This window comes from Mixophyes fleayi, chromosome 2 (assembly GCF_038048845.1).
Source record: "Mixophyes fleayi isolate aMixFle1 chromosome 2, aMixFle1.hap1, whole genome shotgun sequence".
Taxonomy (NCBI): domain Eukaryota; kingdom Metazoa; phylum Chordata; class Amphibia; order Anura; family Limnodynastidae; genus Mixophyes; species Mixophyes fleayi.
The window spans coordinates 52,871,619-52,890,560 of NC_134403.1; the positions used below are offsets into that span (position 1 = coordinate 52,871,619).

Sequence of the window (18,942 nt, forward strand, 5' to 3'; positions counted from 1 at the left end):
ATTTAGAAGTTAGTGGATGTCGATGCTTAATCCTATAAATCTGCTGTTGGTTTCAACATGCATGTCTTTTTTTATAGCCTGGTAATAGGACTGACTGTTTATGTGCTGATTTGTAGGAATTAATAATAAATTGTACAATTTAAATATTTTTCTTCAATTTGTGGTGTTTAAAAAATAATTTAAATTCAGAAGTGTAAACGTTTTTCAGTTTTGTTAATTGCTCTTGAAAAGCCGTTCAATATAATGTGACGTTAAACAAAAATACACAAGAAATGTAATATTTATTTAGAATGGCAATAGATAATTTTTAGCTTCAGCTCACTGGGCGCCTAAGCCAGCAATGTCCACAGTGAGCATTATTATTATTATTATTATTATTATTATTATTATTATTATTATTATTATTATTATTATTATTATTATTAATTTTTATTTATAGGGCGCTACTAAGTGTCCGTAGCGCCGTACAGGGACAAACGAAATTACAATACGAGGAGAGACAGCACAGTACAGTAAACAATAAGCACAATAACTCTGAGAGCTCAAAGCACAGCTAGGGGTGGGGGAGGGGAGAGGGGAAGGTCTGCATACGACGGAGCCCAAGAAGGAAGGCACGGATGACAGGGAGACCCCCAGGGGGGAGAGGAGGAAATGAGAGGGCACAGGGGGGGGAAGAGAGTCCAAGAGGAGGAGGGAAAGGTAGCTGGAGAGCAGAGTTAAAAGTGGTGAAGACAGGAGGAGAGGGTGACCCTGCTCAAAGGAGCGTACAATCTAAGGGGTGGGGTAGGCAGACAAAGAGACACAGGGGAGAGAAGGAGGATAAGGGAAGGGGAATGAAGGGGAAGAGGCATAAGAAAGGTAGGTAATTAAGTGGGAGACTGGAAGGCTTTAAGAAAAAGTGAAGCAACGGGGAGAGAGAAAGGGGGCAGGGGAGAACCAGAAGAGGTGAGAGGTTAAGTGGATGGTTGGTAGGCCTTAAGGAACAGGTGAGTTTTAAGTGCCCGCTTGAAGGAGCACAGATTGGGTGAGAGACGAATGGAGCGAGGAAGGTCGTTCCAGTGAAGGGGGGCAGCACGGGAGAAGTCTTGGATTCTAGAGTGGGAAGAGGTGATCAGAGTGGAGGAGAGGCGGCGATCATTGGCCGAGCGCAGGGAGCGGGCGGGAGTGTGAATGGAGAGGAGGTTGGAGATGTAAGGGGCAGTAGACTGAGAGAGAGCCTTGTAAGTGGTGGTGAGGAGTTTGAAAAGGATTCTATAGGGGAAGGGGAGCCAGTGTAAGGAAAGACAGAGAGGGGAGGCAGAGGAGCGGCGTGAGAGGAAGATGAGTCTCGCAGCCGCATTGAGTATAGAGCGGAGGGGGGCAAGGTGGGAGCAGGGGAGGCCAGAAAGAAGGAGGTTGCAGTAGTCGAGACGGGAGATGATGAGGGCATGGATGATAGTTTTGGTGGCATCTTGAGAGAGGAAGGGACGGATGTGGGCAATGTTACGGAGTTGGAAGCGACAGGCTTGGGCAAGGAATTGAATGTGGGGGGCAAAAGAGAGAGAGGAGTCGAGAGTGACACCTAGGCAGCGGAGTTGGGTGACAGAGGAGATAGTGGAGTTGTTAACAACGATAGAGAAGGGTCATGGTGAGAAGGGAGCCTGGGTGGGGGAAAGACAATGAGTTCGGTTTTGGAGATGTTAATTTTAAGAAAGCGAGAGGACATCCAGGATGAGATGGCTGAGAGGCAGTCAGTTACACGAGAGAGGAGGGAGGAGGAAAGATCAGGAGAAGAGATGTAGAGTTAAATATCATCAGCATATAGGTGATACTGAAGACCGAAAGAGGAGATGAGAGCCCCAAGGGAGGAAGTATAGAGCGAAAAGAGTAAAGGGCCAAGAACAGAGCCCTGAGGGACTCCAACAGGGAGAGGTGAGGGGGTGGAGGAAGAACCAGACGTGGATACGAAGAAGGAGCGATTAGCAAGGTATGAGGTGAACCAGGCATGGACAGAGCCAGAGAGGCAGAGTGAAAGAAGAGTTTGCAGTAGGAGGGGATGGTCCACGGTGTCGAAGGCTGCGGAGAGGTCAAGGAGGATGAGTATGGAGTAGTGACCCTTGGATTTGGCTGATAGGAGATCATCAGTAACGTTAGCCAGGGCTGTTTCAGTGGAGTGGAGGGGGCGGTAGCCGGATTGGAGAGGGTCAAGGAGGGAGTTGTCAGAGAGGTGTCTGGTGAGGCGGCTGCAGACAATCCGCTCAAGTAATTTGGAGGCATATGGGAGAAGAGAGATAGGGCGGTAGTTAGCAAGAGAGGTGGGGTCGAGATTGGGTTTCTTAAGGATAGGGGAGATAAGAGCATGTTTGAATGAGGATGGGACAACGCCAGAGGAGAGTGATAGGTTGAAGAGGTGTGCGAGGTAGGAGCAGGCAGTAGGAGAGAGAGAGCGAAGGAGGTGGGAAGGGATGGGATCAAGAGGACAGGTAGAGGATGGAGAGGAAAGAATAAGGGAGCGAACTTCTTCACCTGATGTGGGCATGAAGGAGGACCACAGCTGGTTGATGGCGGGAGGTGAAGCGGTGGGGATGGGGAGAGATTGGGCCATGCCCCTTATCTTCACTGAAGGGCAAACTTAATGCTTCAGCATACCAAGTCATTTTGGACAATGCTATGCTTCCAATTTTGTGGCAACAGCTTGGGGAAGACCCTTTTCTATTGCAAAATGGCACTGCCCCAGTGCACAAAACAAGGACTACAAAGACATGGTTTGATGAGTTTGGTGTAAAAAAACAGGACAGGGCTCTGTGCCGGCCAGACCTCAACCTCATCGAACACCTTTGGGATGAACTGAAACAGAGATTGTGAGCCAGGCCTTCTTGTCCAACATCAGTGCTATGTCCTCATAAATGCTCTACAGAATGAATGGGCACAAATTCCCACAGAAACACTCCAACATCTTGTGGAAAGCCTTCCAAGAAGATTGGACGCTGTTATCGCTGCAAAAGGGGGACCAACTCCATATTAAAGTATATGTATTTTAATACAATGTAATTACAGTCCTTGTTGGTGTAATAGTCAAGCATCCAAATACGTTTCATCCATATAGTGTGTGTGTGTGTGTGTGTGTGTATATATATGTATATGTGTGTGTGTATATATATATATATATATATATAGATATAGATATAGATATAGATATAGATATAGATATATATAGAGATATAGATATATATAGAGATATAGATATATATAGAGATATAGAGATATATAGATATATATATATATATATATATATATATAGATATATATATATATATAGAGATATAATATGTGTGTGTATATTATATAATCTCTGATGGAGAGATAGATATATAGATATACGTGTATGTGAGAGAGATAGACACTATATGGACATGAACATGGGAGTATCTATCTATACTCCCATGTTCCATCAGACTCTCTCCAATGTTTTAAAAGATTCTTAAAAAAAAACCCAACATATTTTCATCAAATTCATCCAGTTTCCCGCCTAACTCCACTTTCACTGGCCCATCTGCCCTGTGTCCCCCTTCTCAGTCTTTGCCACCCCCTCCTCTTGTCCGTACATCAACCCTCCCCATTAGATTGTAAGCTTCGATTAACAGGGCCCTCTCCTCCTTTTTTCTTGTCTGCTCCAACCAGTGCATTCTCGTGTTATTTGTTTTGCATATTCTTTGACACTTGTTTGTTCTATACCTTGCCTATTATGTCTTATGTACAGCACTTTGCCTGAACGGTACCTTGTAATGTGCTCTATGTCTACACTGTACGGCGCCTCATAAATAATAAGATATCTAGTTGTATAATTGTACGTATGGATCTCACAGGCATGACAGCTGGATAAGAGGGAAGAGGATGGCAAATGTTTCTCATACATAATCTATGTATTGTAATCTTAGTCTACCATAAAACTAAGTAATTATTTCATAATTGGACATTCTGAGCTTCTTACAGGATTTAGTTGTAAATCCTTTAGTGATTCTATTTTATAATTGCCATCTGAACACATTTGTTTCATGTTATACGTCTCTGTTATCCACAAGCAGCTGGTGGGTCTATCTTGCTTGGCGCCACTCCAGTCGAACTGACCTTGAAAGTTTGAAAATACTTTGTATCTTACCTGCACTGGTGATATGAATGCTGTCACTTTTTATATTGTATCCCCTTTTTGTAGTTGTGCCAAGCTTTAATTCTCCATTTCCTTCTGCATAATCTTATATTTGTTGCTGTCTGATTCCTGACATAGTCATACATCACCCTAAAAGTGCTTTACGCTCTTAAACTTAATAATATATCCTATACAGTAACTATGACGTTAATCCTAATGTATACATTATTGTGATCTAGGTAGTATATAGTAGTATATGCAATGTAATATTTGTATGTATTCATGTTTGTTAGATGTGTATATTAAATGTAAATATTTATATCTAATTGCATTTATGTTATATTAATGTAATCAATCAGACATTACAGTATAATTAACTCATCCCTGAAAAATCCTGCTTATACCCTTGTCTAATGTAATAGCCTCTCATTATCCACTTGTATACTCTTTGGAATCGATTCAATAGCAAGTGAGCGTTTTTTAATTCCCATCTTGTATGGTGTTAGTAATCTCCAGAGTCTGCGTTTGAAAGTCATTTATGCATAGAAGCAATTGGTTGCTCTGGTTTTAATAGGTTTAAAGAATATACTTTACCACCTCTCTGTGGGAACCTATCAGTATATTATTACAGGGTACTTGGCAAGATATGAACCCATATTCTATATATACAAACATTAACCCTAATCTGCAACAGTAATATTCCCTTAATGATCTATGTGTTCTCGGTAGTAGAGAAATCTGATTCTTTATATATCTGTATAGCTGGTTGTCCAGTTTTAGGACCGTGTCAACCACAATGATCAACGTAATAACCATTTTGTAGGGGAAATCAGTGGTTTTAGTTTTTGAAATTGAAGCCAATTAATCCGTTTGTACTCGCCAGCAAAGGTTCCAAATTGCTATGAAGAAGCCATAGTGGCTACAGCGAAATCTTTCTTTTGGGGCAAAATGGGCAACTATGGCTAACTATGCCCTTCATTACTGTGTATGGGGCTGTACAAGTTTCAGTACACTTACATAGATATTTACCTAGGAAGCTGATGGAATTTTGCATAAATCTTCTATAGATTAAAATGCAATTATTGTAATATGTCAAATTATATGCACATTATTTACTCAATATGTGACCCTTATTTTATTTTCATCTACTTATAGGAAAAACCATTAACAAAATCACTACAAAGAGGAGAGGACCCCCAGTTTGATCAAGTAAGTCAGAAATTCTCTAATTATAAATAATCGCTTGTTCTAAAGAATATATCGGTACCTCTAAAGAATGCTGATGTGATGATAAAGCACTAGTTATGTATTTATTTATGTATATTTGAGTCTGGCACATTGGAACCACAAATTTAATATAATTCCAATATGTTTTGTAGCCTCCAATCAATAGTGCAAAAAAGTAGATGTTTGTATATCAAACTCACCCCCAAAAAGGTGTAAGCAGGGCGTGTAATGGGTTAAGAGGTGTATTCAATGATCCCTCAAATCCAGGATATAGTATACTGCATTTGGACAAACTTGTGAGTATAAATATCTATGGGTCGCACTCAATTAGTAGTATAGGTGAGAGACCACAATAATTACTCAGTGCAAGGAATCTTCTTCCATGTGGATAATCAACCTGGTGGATGTGCTCAAAAATATTATATAAAGTGTGTAACATAAATCACATCAACATATATGTAAGGGTTACATTCACCTGAATTGTGTCTTGATCAAGAGTGTCAAGGAATCAAAATAGGAAAATATAGGAACAAACCACTAATAGAAAGTTGTATAGATTGCCTATTCAGTGTAGATTGCTGGTTAGGTGCAGCATAAATCAGACAGAGTAAGTATAATTAGGGAGTGCTCATTTCATATCACAGGTTTTGATTAACTAAAACTTTTAACATTAGAGTAGCTCAAATGAAATTGCACTAACAAGAAATGTTCCTTGATTATACAAGATTGTAAACATTCTTTTGCACATGTCTAAAATTGTAATTCTACAAGTGGTCATTTAATTAGTTCTCTGCTGATTAATTTCTGAGGCTGTTCTTTTATAATATAGTGTACCTAATAGGTTGCAAAGGATATTTCGGAACCCATATGGGCAGCAGGGTGGCTTAGTGGTTAGCACTTCTGCCTCACACCACTGAGTGCGATTCCCGACCATGGCCTTATGTGTATAGAGTTTGTATGTTCTCCCCGTGTTTGCGTGGGTTTTCTCGGGGTGCTCCAGTTTCCTCCCACATTCCAAAAACATACTAGTAGGTTAATAGGCTGGTATCAAATTGACCCTAGGGACTGATGTGAGTTCTCTGTACAGCGCTGCAGAATTAGTGGCGCTATATATAAATAGCTGATGATGATATTGATCACCTTACACCTGTGTGGAGTGTTTATATAAACTTCTGATATAAGCGGAACCTTATACAAAATATATCAGTGACCAATCCTTCTTTGCTCCCAGTTGCCTTGGCACCCACCTCTCTTATAGCAACGTCGATGACCCCAACAAGCTCCTAGAGTGTAGTACTTGGTGCCTGAGACTGGGATTTGAGTGTAGCGTCTACAGGCTGCTTGTGATGCAAGTGCTACATGTTTGACTAAGTCACTTCTGTATTATACTTTAATATGGAATCTAGAGAAATACTTGAACATATGTACAGAAACCGTTTCTCTTGTTTGGCACTTTGTGGTTTTCGCTGCAGTGAAAGGAGTTATTTGTTCTCCGAAATCCATGGAGCATGTTAGCCCTGTACTCAGTCAGTGCTGTTCTAGAGCCATAGACTTGTATAGTCTAGTGACTTTTGAGATACTGCGAGTATGAAGTAAGCAGACACACGAAGCCAAACACAATAATGCCTCTGTTTATTAGGGAATGATCTGCTCTTTTTGCACATAATTGTTAGTTTAGGAGTGTCGGCCAGCATTATGTTCACTGCAGAAACCTTCCTGTGAATTGGTGATCTTATCGCATGTAAATATCCTTCTTATAAATCTGTTGTTACACAGGTTTGGGCCAAGTGACTGGAATAGGCCTGTGATGTCATTTAATTTTTCTCCCGTGAGAATTTGTAGCATTAGAAAGAGATTTAAATTTATATGGTAATGTTCACACACATTAGATTTTGCTGTTTTGTATGATGATCCTCTTTTCTGTAAACTGCTGACGCTAACTTAACACATTCTTCTGTATATCAAAAACTACTCCTTGAAAAAACACAATCAGTTATAATCTCCCAGCAATTATCTTATCTGGATTGATCGCTTTATAGCCTGTAGTAAACCTCATAAAATGCCTAGGTATTGCCAGTCAGTTTGTTCAAGCTTTTGTTCCTATGTAAATATTTGTAGAGATTTCACACAATAAGCAGTGTAATCACTTGACACTCCTATGCTTATGCCATGTTTAACTTCCAAGATTTGTGAATATTGTGGTTAACCCTATAATCTCCCATGTTTCTGGCTGAAATGTCTTGGATAACACTAATAGGGTTTCATGCTGATGTGTTTGCAGGATGCCCCCAACCCTGTAGTTTTCATGTCCGGACTGATGGCAAATTTGATGCTCTAATGAGACTTTATATTTTGATTTAATCCACTTTAACATGAAAAAGGCATGGAGAATGATGATCAGTGGGATTAATCAGTTAATTGGATTCCTGAATATATAACTTTAACTCTCTGCAGCATTGAAAGTAGATGAAAAGAAAAATTTGGCAGTTTAAGTAGTGATGACAGTAAAAACGTGAAGAGTTTTCATTGGAAATTCCCAAATGGAACGCCTTTAAATGTTAGAACTGCGTCTCTGAAATGCCGTATCTTTCCCCTGTCAGGAAGTAAGACGCACACCCTTTCTTTTCAAATGTTATTTATTACAAAACTGGTCTCAATCTGAAAACAATCCAAATACTGATTTAAAGAGAATCAACAAATTTTAAGTACTTGTTTTTTTTTCTCTTAACTGAATCTGTAGCAGTATATATATTTTACAGTGGTTTTATTAAGGTTTGACCCCTAGGATATTGACTGCAGCCTAGCCTGGTACGTGTCTGATGTGAAACCCACATTATCACCTGCAGTAACGCTCCATTACCCCTTCACTAAAATGCAGTTTTGTTTAGGGAACCAGGCAAGTGGTGGTAGGTGTAAGGTCTGCAGTGCCCGACCGCTGTAGCCTGCCAAGGAACCCACTAGATCTGGGTAATGCCAGACTAAAAAACAAAAGTTTGTGTTTAGTTTTTGACGGAATTGTTTAAGACATGGGGGTATATTTACTAAACTGTGGATTTGAAAAGTGGAGATGTTGCCTATAGCAACCAATCAGATTCTAGCTGTCATTTTGTAGAATGTACTAAATAAATAACTAGAATCTGATTGGTTGCTATAGGCAACATCTCCACTTTTTCAAACCCGCAGTTTAGTAAATATACCCCCTGGTGTTTACTGGATGCTACTCGGCTCCATTGAAGCAGCTTCTGTCAAAATGTCGATGCTGATCAGCAACAAATTATAATAGTGGTGTTTTTCAGGCCACGTGACCGGCTGTAAGGAAGGTTGTTGAGTCTTTTCCTGGTCATAGTTACATTATTGGTAAAGTTGAAAGCAGACACTAGTCCATCAACTGTGACCTTTCATAAATTCTGTTAATAATTCCTTCCTGGCCCCCAAATTGACAAACTGCTCAATCACCCTCATAATATACTTTATTAATTATAGATACAGCCTAGGCACCCAATCTATTTTTAAATTGTTAATTAATTCCACAGCTTTACAGTAAAGACCACTTCCTACTCCATTTTCAACTAATGACCCCTTGTCCTCTGTCTGATCCTATATTTAGACACATGAAATAGATATTTGTTTCCATTGTGTACCAGCCTAGTTTTTCTAACCTGTCTTTATAATGTACCAATTACTAATAATGCTGCCCATTTTTGAACCTTCTATGTCCTTCATAGAACCATGAAGATGCATCAACAATTGTAAAGTACTACAGAGTGTGCTGGCGCTATATAAATAGATGTTGAGATTTTGTACATTATATTTCAGAATTGCTACCCTCACTATCCCCCACTATCCCAACCTGTTTGTGATGGAGTGTGTGTGTGTATAGATATAGATATCGATAGATAGATAGATATAGATATCGATAGATTGTCTTAATCTTGTTTAGTTGTAACTGAATCTTGTTGACATCATCTCAGTGCACCTCTGTGAATAACCCTTAATGTTTCTCTGACCTGATCAAACTTTACCCTCCCTAAAATTCAGTTTTTGTAGTTCCCTTTCAAGATATTTTATTAATTACTTGTCCATTAATGCCCTCTCGTCTGAGCGTTAGGTAAAATATCTCGTAAAAACTACCGCCGCGCTAAAGATATTACCGTTATTACGGCAATATTAACCCAGCTTTCTGCTTGCAGCTCCAAGCCGGCGTTAAAACTACCGTAAGAACGGTAATTGCGCGCACTGTTGCCGTAATAAAGGTAATAATGCACAGGCCGTGTTACTTTTAACAGTAACGCGGCTGATTGAATTCCCCCGTACATTGTTAGAATCTTTACAGATATCATCCTGCTGGGCAAGTCTTAATCAAGTTTCTACATATAACAAGCTGCTCCCCCTTTCCTATCTTCTGTACACATGCTATTTCCTTTCATATTCATTGCTCAGTCATCATTTTCATCCAGCCGAGTCTCCGTTATATCCACTATATCGTCATTCCCTTTCAACTTTATCATTCTTTTTCCACTACTTTATTTGGTAGACCTAACATTGCTTAACATATATTTCACATTTGTGCTGCCCCTTTTAATTCTATGCACTTCATTATGTCATATTCATTCTCCGTTTCCCCCTTTCTACACTATTTAACAAACCGCACATCCTGCACTGCAGTATTCAGCCTAACAGTTGTTCTGGAATACGCACATAGTACACGATGTATGCGGAGTACCGTTACCCACCATGGAACACAAACTACCTGATTTATTTAAGGTATATGGGAATACTTTCCGTATTAGTTAACTAGGACGAAGTCATGCAAATATGAGTTTAGTACTAGAGTAATGATACAAGTATTAATACAATAGTGTTGGTGTAGACACTTATACAATGTCATTTTTATAAAATATAGAACCTTTTACAGACACCTGGCTTTCATTGCAATAAACTGCATTTACTAGAACGGCTGCACTTTTCAGACCATTGTCAGGAAAATGGAAAAAGTCAGCTCAGAAACCTTGCTTGGATTTGCATTTTACATGTTTCCTTTGGAAGCAAAATTTAGGGTTGCAATTATGTCCTTATCAAAACATAGAGCTTAGAGACAGGAGCGTCCTGTATATTCCAATTAATTTAGGGAGATTTTACTGACTGATGCCAAATAAGTGATTGTGGGAGAGACCTGCACCACCTGACCTGCGGTGCAAATTAAAATAAGCAGGAACTTTTTACTTAATGAAGGTGACGTGGGAGGGTTTCCAACATCAGCGGAGAGTCATACAAGAGTCGTAGAGTAGCGTGCAGCACCATGGAGGTGGCCCACAGCAAGGCAGAGCTAGAATTCAGAGTCAGGCTACCACTGACGGACTAACCTCAGGACCTTCCATCCATCCCCACGTTCAGCAGAGATAAAGAAGCATCAGCTGCTCCATTGTTACTGGATGAGAGAGACAGCATTGACCAATAACAATACAGTGAAAGTTCTGTGTTATTGGCTAGGGTTGTCTTTTCTACTTCTAAAATTATAGCAATACAGGTGTCAGGACTATGAAGAGAGATTGAAAAAGTGGCAGACGGTGTCATTCCAATACATCTCATTCTGTCTCCACTTCTGATCAGCACTCCGAGGGTTGGGTTGATTGGCTTATTGGGATTGGCTCCAGGTGGCGTATAAGGTTGTCGGCAGCATGCTCTCGTATAAGGTTGTCGGCAGCATGCTCTCGTATAAGGTTGTCGGCAGCATGCTCTCGTATAAGGTTGTCGGCAGCATGCTCTCGTATAAGGTTGTCGGCAGCATGCTCTCGTATAAGGTTGTCGGCAGCATGCTCTCGTATAAGGTTGTCGGCAGCATGCTCTCGTATAAGGTTGTCGGCAGCATGCTCTCGTATAAGGTTGTCGGCAGCATGCTCTCGTATAAGGTTGTCGGCAGCATGCTCTCGTATAAGGTTGTCGGCAGCATGCTCTCGTATAAGGTTGTCGGCAGCATGCTCTCGTATAAGGTTGTCGGCAGCATGCTCTCATTGCCTGTGATGGTGTTTGCTTCCTTCGGAACTGTTCTCTGTGTCTGCTTTGTTGTCTGTTGGATTTTTGTTCCTGCTTGTTTATTAATTGTCCTTGTCTGCCGCCTGCCCTGACCACGGTTTTCTGCTTGCTACTGTTTTGGATTGAATCTGACTATTCTGCCGTTAATATTAAGTTACCATTTGTCATCTGACGTTTGCTCTGTGTTGATTCATGGTATTACTATTCATTATATCCCTTATATGCACCAGTTTATAAATATAAACCTCTACTATTTTACTAAGACCTGGGTGCAACGTAGTACCGGTGAGCATATCTAGTTATATTGGAAATAGAGGCTGCTACCGTGAAGACCAAACCTTCAGTTCTATTGGTTTATTAAACAATTGGTGACATTCTAACAAGTAGTGATGGGTCAGATTGTTATTGGCTGGATATCCTGGCCTGTTTATTTCCTCTTCCAGTGGTGCAACAGCAGAATAATATTCACAGCCAACACAGTTGGAGGGTCTTGATTGTCGTCCCTGCCTTTCAGTGTTGTCATCCATCATCATGACACCAACTGATCAAGGCAAAACTGATCACAAATCACAGCTTAGTCTGGTAAAATTTCTGGCTGCGCAACAAACAAGATGTTTTATGTGAGTGTGGCATGTATTTGTGTATTTCTGACTTGTAACAGTATAAAAACAATTGTCTTCAGAATTATATTTCGTTATGGGGCGTTACTAGCAGCTCTCTCTTCTAAAGTAAACTGTAAAAAGAAAAGGGGGAAAAAAAAAAGAAATGTAATAAGTCAGTGAATATCCTGGCAATGTCTCATGAATTCATCAGTGGGGAGGTGGTATACCCTGTAGATGTTTGATAGTCTGCCAAGCAGTGTGTGTGTTGTAATGAAGCCCTGTGTTATATATAATTATATAAAATACTACCAAGGTGAGTGATGTAGAGGACCTGTACCCAATAGATATTGCCAGTGGGAGTTTGTGGGCCCTGGCACCGTGATGTTTTTGGGCCCTGGCGCCGTGGTGTAAGTGCTGCAGGTGTGAAATGATAGCTGCCACATACACAGAATGTATCTGTACAATTCTTGTTGTGTTTGAGTTCTTTCTACTACGTGTATGATATTGATATTATGTGATGGCATATTGGGATGCTGGTTCTATGTTTTTTTTATTACTTTGTGTGTTTATGACATTGTGCTGTGCTACTGGTTGTGTGTAGGATGGGGGATTTGTGGTGCAATTTTATGTATGTGTGTGAATTTGGAATGTTGTTTATTATTGTTGGTGCTATTTTTCCATATAACTTAGAATTATTTACTTTCATTTTATATTTAATGGCTTTACACCAGGTAATTGCTGTACACTTTTGCTAGCGTTTCTTGAAGAACATCTCCACACAATACCATACGTGTGAATTAGTTTTCCTGTCCATCGTTATTGCCCGGTGTGAGATGAGCATGTTGCTGGCAGTGACGCTGTCACTTGTATTGGAGAAGGATTTTAGCACAAAACCTTCCAGAGCTGAAACTGACAAAACTACTGGGGAGTCTGGGGCATAGTACTAGAAATAGATTCCTCCCACACATTTCCCACTGTTACTAAATCGCTCATTCATTCATATTTAGTACAGCTATGTTGTATGGACGCATAACTGTCACAATTTCTGACAGTCCTGGGGTTTGTTGGAAATTTGAAGGGAAGAAACGCTGTAATATCTTGAGGCTTATATTTGCAGAGGAAATAATAAAAGTTCAGTACTGTGTGAGCTAGTCCAATGTAACATAGTAACATAGTTGATGAGGTTGAAAAAAGACACCAGTCCATCAAGTTCAACCTATTTTGGATCTCCTGCGATCCTGCACTTATATTTGAAATTAATCCAGAGTAGGCAACCGCCCATCTGTTTCAATTTTGAAAATCCCCCCAGACTCAATATTGCAATCCAATTTTTACCCTATATCCACTACTATCCTTTATTTTAAATTAACGGTCGTATCCCTGGATACACCTTTCCGCTAAAAATTTGTCTAACCCTTTCTTAAACATATCTATTGAATCTGCCATCACAACCTTCCCTGGCAATGAATTCCATATCTTTACTGCCCTTACTGTAAAGAACCCCTTCCTTTGCTGGTTGTGAAATTTCCTCTCCTCTAACCTTAGGGGATGACCACGTGTCCTGTGTATGGTCCTTGGGGTAAAAAGTTCCCATGAAAGCTCTCTGTATTGACCCCTAATGTATTTGTACATGTCTCCAGCAGTAGGCTGTCCCTAGGACCATATATTTAAATAGTGTGTGTGTGGTATTTATGTATGTCCTCATTCTTGAGACCTTTTAGTTATGCTACTTTGTGTCCCTATATTTGCAGGTTTTAGTATCCAATCCAAGTCTGCCTTGCAAAATATTTGTGAGTCTTAACTATATAAAAGCCTATAACTAGAAAACAATACATCAAATTGAGGCAAACATTGAGCAGGGTGATGTGGAGAGAATGTGATGTCTCACCGTACTTTCACTATCCTGTCAATATTGGTCGAAGGTGCAAATGACGCTACCAAGAGGCTTAACTTGGTGCCCGTCCAGTGCCAGTTCATGCCATTTACCTTAAATAAGCTCACTTGTGTATACCTCCCTCCCAACTTTGCTTTTAGTATATACTGCTACCTATCTATTTTACCTAATTTTTATAGGTCTCAACAAGTACATCTACTCCTGACTTCTCGCCTTGCCTTGATCTCTGCTGTAGGGCTTGTATACACAGTCATTGGAAAACAACGCTAGTTAAAGCACAGACAAAAGCTTGCACATTAGAAGCGCATTTATGAATGTATCTCTCATCCTCCCTGCATCATGGTGCAATATGTATTTATTTAAATGCGTGTTCGCATATAACTCCTTCATATTTTATGGAGCATTAATGCTTCTGAATGTTGCAGGTAATGTTGAAATGGAAAGCAACTGCTTGTCTGAAATTATGTCCATGTCTTTTCACTTCGATTTTTTATTTTGGATTGTCCGTAACGAAGTGTGTTTATTAAACTCGTGTATACGTGGCCTTAACATGGGTACAGACTATTGTATTTTACTCTAGATGTGATTAGTAATGATTTTTCCATTGACTGATAGTCCCGAAGAATCTACTGAAAATATTGTGACTGTACACTCTACAGATATATTCCTATGCTGCCGGTCAGGAGTGCATACACACTTCCACATTTGCCTGACATCATCGATCGTGATTTTTAGGAAGTTTATAAAACCTAATCAACAGATACAATGGTTTTGGTCAGATAAAACATGATCATGGGTACATACTCACTATTGCAATATCTGACCAAACGGCTGTTTACCGTGTGATCTGCACAATAATTGCATCAATGTGTTCCCAGCTTTAGACAGATAATTAAACACAAGGTTCTCAGTATACAGTTTGTCTTGCATATAATTAATAAGAGGCATACAGTGTAACCCATGATTCCTAAGCTTTTAAGTTATTTAGGTGAGGATTGTTTTACCATCTCATGGTAGTATTGTACCGATGGTAGTCATATTAATGACTACCACCATAACGACATCACTTACATCTACAAAACAAAACCCGAATTAAACAATGCCTACAAAACCAAAATATTGACTTACAATGAAAATGACAGTGCACATCCTCGGCAATGCTTACGCTGCATACCGATTTCTCTGAAAGCCGGCGCCTTGAAATTATGTCACTCTCCATAGCCAGACACATATCTCGGTAGTTAAAGGTATTCTTCATTGTAAGAAAAAGTACGGTAGTAGTCTGTCATGTTTGGGTGAATAGCATGCCACAAATCACACTTCTCAGTTGGGCCTGAAGCACTGATATGTGAATGGCCTCTAGCTGAGATGTCATATTTTCAAATGTGGCTGTATCTGCTATGACTTCCTTTAAAAAGGTTGTAAAATGTTTTTGCATAGTGTAGAGTGTGACAGAGACCTTTGCTATAGGCTGTGGGGGCACTCACACTGTTATCTGCTGCTTAGCTGAGAGAACTCCGGCGGGAGCGTCCCTGAGATGAGTTGCTGTCTCTGCCATCTTGGATTTCCTGCATTCTCTCAGCACTGGTACCATTTCAGTCCTGAAATAATGGTTAGATATAACTGAGGTAAGATAATTTAAGGCTTATGGATGTAAGCCACCTGGTCCATTATTCATATTCGCTTGGTTTAATCTTTTTTTTTACATCAATAGCCACAGTATTATGTTTGGTACTTTTAGATTTTCATCCATGGCATAACATCAGGTATATTTGTCTGTTTTAATTTTTTCTGACACATCAGATACTGGATCCATAGAATATCTGTGTTTCTAATCCCAGGGCAAGTGGGAAAACAGTTTTGCAAGTGTTAGTGGCCTGTGTCGCTCTGTGCAGCCATTATTGGCTATTTATATAAAAGAGAAGTTGCAGTGATCAGCTGATGTGAGTGACGGCCTGGCTCTAGCAAACTGTGCTTGTTTGCTACAGAGATTCCATTCTATGTGGCCGTTCCGGTTGGTGGCAGGCTCTGCGACCCCTGTCTTGATGCATTCTGTGCTTTTAAGGTGCATACTTGTCATTATGCATACAGTCACCTACCTCATTATGTTTCTATAACACATTCTTGAATGTGGACTCTTATGAAACCCTCAAATATGTTTCCCACTATAGATAACTTACTGTAGCCAGGCCTTTGTGAGCATTGTTTATTTGCAATTCCAATAGTACCATTCAAATTAGTAGCTTGCATTTAAAAATAAAAGTAATGGTTAGGCAAACTAAACTAAGCTCTCTTAGAGCTTGTGGATGTAAGCCATGCGGCTCAGGTACTTTTTTACTTTATTAATATTGGTTTTGTCTAACCTTTTCTTTTCTTTTCTTTTTATTTTTTCATCTATTTAATAACATCTGACACAGTTTTCTATTTCCAATGCTCTGGGATATGAAATAGCTTTCTGCATTGGATAGAACTGTATCCATACAGCAGCTTTGTTTCTTATCGAAGGACAATGCAAAAAAACTCTACCTGACGATATAACATGACTGAAAAGCACAGACTGGAAATGAGGGGAAAAAGCAATGGATATACTAAAAATCATGTGTGTGTACAAGGCCACAATATAGCCATCTGAAAGTGGGGAAACACCTTATATTTACACAATAAACCTAGCAGAGTGATAATTAGAGGCAGAGCTGAACTTGTGGTAGTATTTTGTTTTTGTTTTTTTTTGAGATTTTGATTAAATACTGTAAAAAGCTGATATATTTAAAATGAAAGACCAAGAAAATCTAAAAAGTATCATTGTGTGTCATGAAGTCTATTAAACATCAACACCCAACCAGATTACATTATAGGGTGTTCTGGTTGCAGAGAAAGTTCTAATTAGTGACGTGGTTGGAAAGGTCATTTTCTAAAAGTGGATGGGAAAAGGAAATGGTTTCACAGCAATCCACATAAATAGCTTCCCACCTTCTGCCCTCTGCTCCCTGCACTTGGATACTTTGTTTTTTCCTCCCTCCAGCCAATATTTTTAGCTCCCTCATTTAATTCCATGTGACCCACCCTGGGTTTGCTCCAGCATGTCCTAAGTCTAAGCAGCTGTATGTAAAGGTGCATTTGGGTGGATATTCGAATGAATCAATCTACTTAAAATAGAGGAGAAAGGAAAATACTTATAGGACTGTCTTTTCTTCTTCAGTGTTTACGGTGTTGTCACCAGTGACGTCGTTCTTTCATCTGGGAAGTGACAGAAATAATGGAGAGACGATAACTTTCTGTAGACAAAAGATAAAGCAGGCGGTGTTGAACAGCCTGCGGCTTTACCAGACAGTTACAGCGCTCTTACACAAGGAAAAGCAACGATGGAAACATTCAGCTTTGTATTTTAAGCCTGGTTACTCATGTCAATATACACAGGACTTAACCAGCTTTTCCTTTGTGTCTATCTTATTATCTGTATAATGAAGAGCTCCTTAGAGACATCATTTCTCTTCGTGTAAGCTGCATTTTAAATCTGTTGCGAATTAAATATGGCATTTGTGTTTCGGTATAGAAGACAAAGGAAATGCACTGCAAATAATCTGCTTCTGTCTTTAAATAATGACTCAATGCTTTTCCATTATAAACTGCTTCAGGGATTTTTGTTATAAACCTTATTTCAGCCCCAACTAGCAGAATATGCAACATCCGCAGTTCAGGAGATACTTTTCATTGCCAGCATCTGAATAATTTTCTTTTACGGGCAAACCAGCCTGGAATGTGAATCTTGTTGATTGGTCGGTTGTGGCGGTATGGGTCAAAAAGCTCAAATTATGAAGGTAGACGTGTCAGTTATTCCACTGCAAGCTTGCAGTGCCCTCACATGGCCTTGTTTGAGTCCACCAATCTGTAAAGTGCATTTCCATTACCGAACAGGCTACAAGCCAATTCAACAAAAATCATATATATACAGGCGCCAGTAATCATAATATTACATGTTGAGTGCCTATCTGGTCTTCTGCTCTCAAAAACAGGGTACTGAAGCCTGTATAAGAAATCAAAATAAACAAAAGAAAGTGCTGTCACCGGTAATATTGCAATTTTTATAAAAAAAAATATTTAAAAAAAACCATTCATAGCGCTAGACTCCACTGTCATATAATATAAATGTCATACAATGTAATGCAAGCCATTACTCCATATCCTGGTAATGGGGAATTGTAGTAGTTTTCTTTAACTTTTTAATAATCACCTCACCATGATAGGGGGTATTTCAGGAGCCTCTCAACTTTGGGAATAACCACTCATCCTTTGTACCTATAGTCCTCTGGCACTCCAGGGCTGACAGCCTGGAGTTCCAATGTAAACGGCTGTAGATTAAAGGGTATGTCTTGTCCAATCAACAGTGTAAAGAAGATGAGCTTGTTCTCATACTATTTAAAAAGTGCTCCTCCCCCCGTTTTGTTTGTAAAAAAAAAAATTGGTTTATAGAAATGCAGCTTGCAAAATATATATTGTTATCATTACTGCCTGAAGAATTTTCAAAGACATATTGGTGGCATATATATATATATATATATATATATATATATATATATATATATATATATATATATATATAGTATATATATATATATATATATATATATATATATATATATATATATATATATATATATGCATTATCAGGAAGGTACTTTTATAAGGTTTGCCCATATACTTTCTTTGTTTTTAATGGTCCACTCATCCTAGTTTACAAGTAGATATATATAAAAGCGCTATTTATAACATTTACCAACTTAAATGGACAACTTCCTATACCTTGACAGAATGACATATTTGACCATGTATTCACATTTGCTATGCAGTTTATACTCTTTCCTCTACAATTGGAGCTTTCTCCATTATCTTCAGTTCTTACAACAGACTAAGAGGTATATTTACTGAACTGCCAGTTTGAAAAAGTGGAGATATTGCCTATAGCAACCAATCAGATTCTAGCTTTTTATTTATTGCATTCTAGAAAATGAAAGCTAGAATCTGATTGGTTGCTATAGGAATCTCTCACAGCAGCATCTTCA

At 39.2% G+C, this 18,942-nt stretch overlaps 1 protein-coding gene across 10 annotated transcripts in view; it reads left to right on the forward strand.

The window, feature by feature from the left end:
• The window catches only part of FRY (FRY microtubule binding protein), a 310,594-nt gene that overhangs the window by 170,938 nt on the left and 120,714 nt on the right, over nt 1–18,942 (forward strand). For all 10 annotated transcript variants that reach the window (XM_075198969.1, XM_075198964.1, XM_075198963.1 and 7 more), the window contains one exon: nt 5,282–5,335. In XM_075198969.1, the coding sequence (XP_075055070.1) occupies nt 5,282–5,335 (54 nt within the window). The remainder of the gene's footprint in view (nt 1–5,281; nt 5,336–18,942) is intronic.